The sequence below is a fragment of the Panthera tigris genome, chromosome C1 (assembly GCF_018350195.1).
Source record: "Panthera tigris isolate Pti1 chromosome C1, P.tigris_Pti1_mat1.1, whole genome shotgun sequence".
Lineage (NCBI taxonomy): Eukaryota > Metazoa > Chordata > Mammalia > Carnivora > Felidae > Panthera > Panthera tigris.
In genome coordinates, this window is record NC_056667.1 from 55,522,213 (window position 1) to 55,527,832 (window position 5,620).

General features: G+C 48.0%; 1 protein-coding gene across 1 annotated transcript; it reads left to right on the forward strand.

Moving 5' to 3' along the window:
- The first annotated feature begins 616 nt into the window (after positions 1–616).
- Positions 617–3,489, forward strand: GADD45A (growth arrest and DNA damage inducible alpha). Its single transcript, XM_042997542.1, has 4 exons — positions 617–908; positions 1,443–1,544; positions 1,775–2,012; positions 3,160–3,489. The coding sequence occupies exons 1-4, from the start codon at positions 865–867 to the stop codon at positions 3,271–3,273; spliced, it is 498 nt and encodes a 165-aa protein (XP_042853476.1). The 5' UTR covers positions 617–864; the 3' UTR covers positions 3,274–3,489.
- Positions 3,490–5,620: the final 2,131 nt, after the last annotated feature.

Here is a 5,620-nt window from a genome sequence, read left to right on the forward strand (position 1 = left end):
TTGATTTTTCTTTTTTGAGCTTCCAACCCTTGCAACCTTCCAAAAATAAATCAAACCAGCCATCAGGGCACCGAAATAATACTACTACTAATAAGCAGCTTTGCCTAGACTTACATAAACAACACTTCTGAGGTAAACTTTGCTCCAGAGGTCTGAAACACTCTTTTTATGTAACCTGCTTACTAATAATTACTAGACTTGGGTGCATTAACCCTGGAAATAGATTTTAATAACAACCCCTAAAAACAAAAGACATGAAACGACCAAAAAAAAAAAAAATGCACTAACTAGAAAAACACTTGGCAGCCTGCTCCAGACTCAATTGGAAGACACCCCCCTCCCTCCCGGCCTTTGCAAAGGGCCCCCCACCCTCCTACGGGCCCCTCCAACAGGCTAAGAGAGTCCGCTCCGGACCCCGCCCTCCCCTGTCCCTGCACCGCCCTCGGCCCTGAGCTCGCCTTCCGCGTGGCTCCACCCCCTTCCGCTTCTCTCCCCACGGTTCCAGGAGCTGGGGTCAAATTGTCATAGCAGGCTGATTTGCATAACCCAATGGCTGTGCGTATGCAAATGACGCTGGTGGTGGTTGGCTGGAGGTTGGCAGGATAACTCGGGCGAGCGGGGCCTTTGTCCTTCAGTGGCTGTGAGGCAGCTGCCCCGTCGGAGTCGCGGCCCGTGGCGAGGCGAGGGGGCCGGGAGCGGGCGAGCGAGTGGGGCGAGAGGGACAGACGGACGGACGGACCGCGCGGTGGCAGCGGGAGCTGGAAGAGCCTGTGAGGGAGTGCAGAGAGCAGGCGCCCAAGCGCCCACCGTGGCAGGAGCAGTCCGCACGCCGCGCTCTCTCTGAGGGGGATTTGCAGTTGCAATATGACTTTGGAGGAATTCTCGGCTGGAGAGCAGAAGACCGAAAGGTAAGGCGGCCGGAGTCTCTCCCTGAACTCTGCTCGCCCACTGCGTGCACCCCATTGCGGCTCCTCTGGGCAAGGTTTGGCGGGGAGCGAGCGGTTAAAAGTTTGCAGAGGGCACCTCCCGTCCGTCTCGCTCCGGGGGCCTTCCCCGAGGCGTCCGTGGACGGAAGGAGCGTGCCCCCAACCCGGCCGAGCCCTCCAGGCCTTTGCAAAAGGCAGAAGGGACTGTCCCTGCCGGTGCCGCTCCTGCGGCTGGCAGCCTGTGGCTGCGCCCAGCGCCGGGGACTGGCAGCGCCCTCGGGGGAGGGTGGCGGGTGGCCCTCTCGGGGTTTTTCGCAGGCCACCCGGCCTCTGGGCGTGTGAGGGTTCACTGGGGGTGACAGGGCCGGGGGGGAGGGGGCTTTGGGTTTGCAGAAAGCGGAGCGGCGCGGTGGCGCACGAACTCGGGAGGGAGAGTCGCGGTGCAGGGCGAAGGGGCGGCGATGGCCCCGAAGGGACCGGGGCTGACGGGACCCCTTTGCTCTCCCTCACGTGTAGGATGGATAAGGTGGGGGATGCCCTCGAGGAAGTGCTCAGCAAAGCCCTGAGTCAGCGCACCATCACCGTCGGGGTGTACGAGGCGGCCAAGCTGCTCAACGTGTAAGTGGGGCCCTCGCGAGTTCCTCGTGGCACCCCCTTCTCTCCCCAGCCCTGTCGGAGGCGACCTCGCCGAGCGCCCCCCGCCCTGCAGCGCCGCTTCCTGCGGCTTCCCACCTGCCCCACGGGCAGCGGGCAGGACGGGGCCGACCCCGGGACCCGGGCGGGTATTGCGGGTGTCCACGCGGACGGGTGGTGTCTCTGCGCTCACCCGCCCCTCCCGCTGCCCTCAGCGACCCGGATAACGTGGTGCTGTGCCTGCTGGCGGCGGACGAGGACGACGACAGGGATGTGGCTCTGCAGATCCACTTCACCCTGATCCAGGCGTTCTGCTGCGAGAACGACATCAACATCCTGCGCGTCAGCAACCCGGGCCGACTGGCTGAGCTCCTGCTCCTGGAGACCGACGCAAGCCCAGCCGCGAGCGAGGGCGCCGAGCAGCCCCCGGACCTGCACTGCGTCCTGGTGACGGTAAGCGAGAGGGGGGCTGCGGGCCGGCTGGAGTGAAGAGTTCTGGAGGGGAGTGAGCGCGAGGGTTCAGAGTCGCCTGACTGCAGATCTGGAATGAGGGGGAGGGCAAGAGCGTGGCTGCTTTTGCCCCATTAGAGAGTGTGGCTGGACTTTCGGCCGAGATGTGCTAGTTTCATCATCAGGATTTTCTCTGGTACAGAACATGTCTAAGCACGTTGGAGGCTGCCAGCAGCGGAAGAGATCCTTGTGAGTCAGCATTGTCAGCCCAGCTACTCCCTACCTACATCTGCACTACCTCCCGTGACTAATTCCTTTAGTAGGGCAGATTAGATAAAGCCAAATAAATTCCTGGCTCACCCTCATTAAGGAGTCAGCTTCATTCGCCGCCACTCAGAGTTAAAAATAGAAATGGTGTAGGAGACAGACCTTATTAATTCCCTAGAAATACTTGAAGAGGATAGAGTGGGAATTTTTTGTCTGCAATCTTACATTTTTTTAATGGGCCTTTTTTCCCTGGTAAAAACCTTTGGTAGATAGAGAACTTGTGTTTTCAGAGGTAATATGATAGCTTTGTCTTTTACATTTTACTCTTTTTGACTGGTCTAGTTAAGTGGCAGCCTAACCATTTTGGTACTCTTGAAAATTACTACTCCTCTCCTGTCTTTGGAGAGGTATAACAGGTGGCATTTCTAGTTAACTGCTATGCAGCTTTCATCCATTGCACACACAGCATGGAAATATTCTTCAGAGTTGTTTTCACTCAGGTCTCTTCCACAGTACAACTTTGGTAGGACAAACCTGTGAATGATAATGTCATGCAAAACTAAATAAATATGCTCTCGTGCAAAACTAAATAAATACCATGCGCATATATATATATATATATATATATATATATATAATGGTTCAGAGGGTTGCATGCATCAAACTTTGCAGAGTATGGTTTAGTGGAGAATTACCCTTAATGATTTTGCAGGAAACCAACTACCTAGAAGAAAGCTTATTTTTTATGGTTGTAACTGGTCTCTATGTCACACAGCCAAAGTATAGAACGTTCAGGTTGTCTTCCTCTTAAAATGAGTGGAATTATTAGCAAATGCTGATTTTTTTTAAAATAGTGAATTTATTTTTCTCAATTTGTTTCCAGAATCCACATTCATCACAGTGGAAGGATCCTGCCTTAAGTCAACTTATTTGTTTTTGCCGGGAAAGTCGCTACATGGATCAGTGGGTTCCAGTGATTAATCTCCCCGAACGGTGATGGCATCTGAATGAAAATAACTGAACCAAATTGCACTGAAGTTTTGAAATACCTTTGTAGTTACTCAAGCAGTTACTCCCCACACTGATGCAAGGATTACAGAAACTGATGTCAAGGGGCTGAGTGAGTTCAACTACATGTTCCGAGGGCCCGGAGATAGATGACTTTGCAGATGGAAAGAGGTGAAAATGAAGAAGGAAGCTGTGTTGAAACAAATACAAGTCAAAAGGAACAAAAATTACAAAGAACCACGCAGGAAGGAAAACAAACTATGTATTAATTTAGAATGGTTGAGTTACATTTAAATAAACCAAATGCGCTTTGTTAAAGTTCAAATGTGCGGCAGTAGTTTGGGTATTTTTGGTTTATGTGCCCTCAAATAAAAGAAAAACAGAAAGGGTTGATCCTATTTTAAAACCATATTTTATTGTATTTTGATGAGATGTTAAATTCTCACAAAGTTTTATTATAAATTGTACTAAGTTATTTTATGACATGAGAAGTTATTTATGCTATAAATTTTTTGAAACACAATACCTACAATAAACTGGTATGGAATAATTGCATCATTTCTTAATGTGTGCTTTTGTTTCTTTTAACTTGGAATGTATTTTAAATAAGTTTTTTTTATATGGAAAAATTAAAACCCTTATGAAATCATATATATAGTATATGTGTGTATCTATATATATAGATAGATCTCTGGTGTGTGTGTGTGTATTTTTTTCCACTTTTAAACATTTGAGCTGGACGTGGCATAGTTTTATTTTTTATTCTTTATTTAACAGACATTTTACTAGGGACCTACTCTATCTACATGGTGTCAAAAGTCAGAAAACCAAAGGTGATTTAAGAGGAGTTGGGGGTCGCAGTTAGGGAAAAGGTGTTAGAGACTATACTTGCAAAATCTGAGTAGTTATAGTTCAGTGATATTAATGTTATAAGAAGACTATATGCAAAATACTAAGGAAGCAGAAAGGTGAAAGTGACCGAAGTTAACCTGCAAGACCAGGGAAGGTTTTATTGGGGAGACAGCAAGTTATGTGGGTCTTAAAACACGTGTCATTTCCCCAGCTAGGATGCTGTTGGCAGCGACACTAGTTTGTGCAAAGGTGTGGAGCCCTGAAAGACCAAACCCTGTTCGGGGAACAAAGAGTGATTGTGCGCCTCTGGTGTAGAAAAGAAAAGGGAGAGATAAGGTTGAAAAAGTAGGTGGGGATTAGGCCCAGACTATGAAGGCCATTCTGTTTCACCCTCAGGCATTTGGGCTTCCTTCTATAAACTTTGGGGATTCAGCAGAGGCCTTCACACAGGGAGTGACGTGATCAGTGTTCTAGGAAGATAACACCGGGGACTGTGAAAGGGGTTATTGGGATAAGAGGCTGTAGGTAATGCCAACCAGGAAGTGACCGTACCAGTCCGAGGCTGTGCATTTTGCAGAACCATATTTAAGGAATAGGGAAGTGGCCTGGCAAAGATTTCTGGTGCCCTTATTCTCTTCAGAGCTGTATGTTTTCCAGCTGAGCATTTCTGCTATGGTTTTGAGGGGTCTGGTTAAGTTAGATGGGGCAGATGGAAGAAGAGAACAAAATAAATGAAAGCCTTCAGCAGAACAATCATCTCTTAGTTGGAACAGTCACTTGATAATTAACTGCAACAATCTCCTGTAGGTATAGCCAAAGAAAGCAAAAATGCTTACTGAGAAGTCTAACATGGCTTTAGTCCACGGGATATTTTTTCTTTTTCTTTTTCTTTTTCTTTTTCTCTTTTTTTTTTTTTTTTGGCCTATTTGGCAAAGGGCACCCTCAATGGCTCCCCTGCCATCTGTCTCCCATCCTTGTCATGACCACATATAATCAGGGAAAAGCAAAAGTCTGGAGAGAAAAACAAACCAACTAATACTAACAAAAAGCTCCAAGTTTCTGCATTTTAAGAATAACACGAGCCCGTGTGCCTTCCACCTTGCAATTAAGTTTCTCTTTTTCCACATCTTACAGAAATGTGGGTTTTTAGGCCTTGTTTAAGCTCATTGTATTTTATTTAAGCTGGTGCCTAATCCAAAGCATAACTAGTATTTAATACTTGTTTTCCCAAAAGATTGAGAGCAGTGAGTTTTCAATAGAATTTTCTTGCCTTCCTACTAAGGATTTTCAAGCCTCTTCCTCAGTTGCCTGATTTAAAACCCTTGCAAAGATGAGTAAATTAAAGCAGGAAGAAGGGAAGAGATCGGCAGTGTCGCCTGGTGTTGAAGACCATGGGGAGCAGCCAGTATTAGCCCCTCTGCATCTCTTTCTCCTCATCTAAAGATGGAGGTAAAATTACCCAGCTTGCAGAATCGTTACCTCTT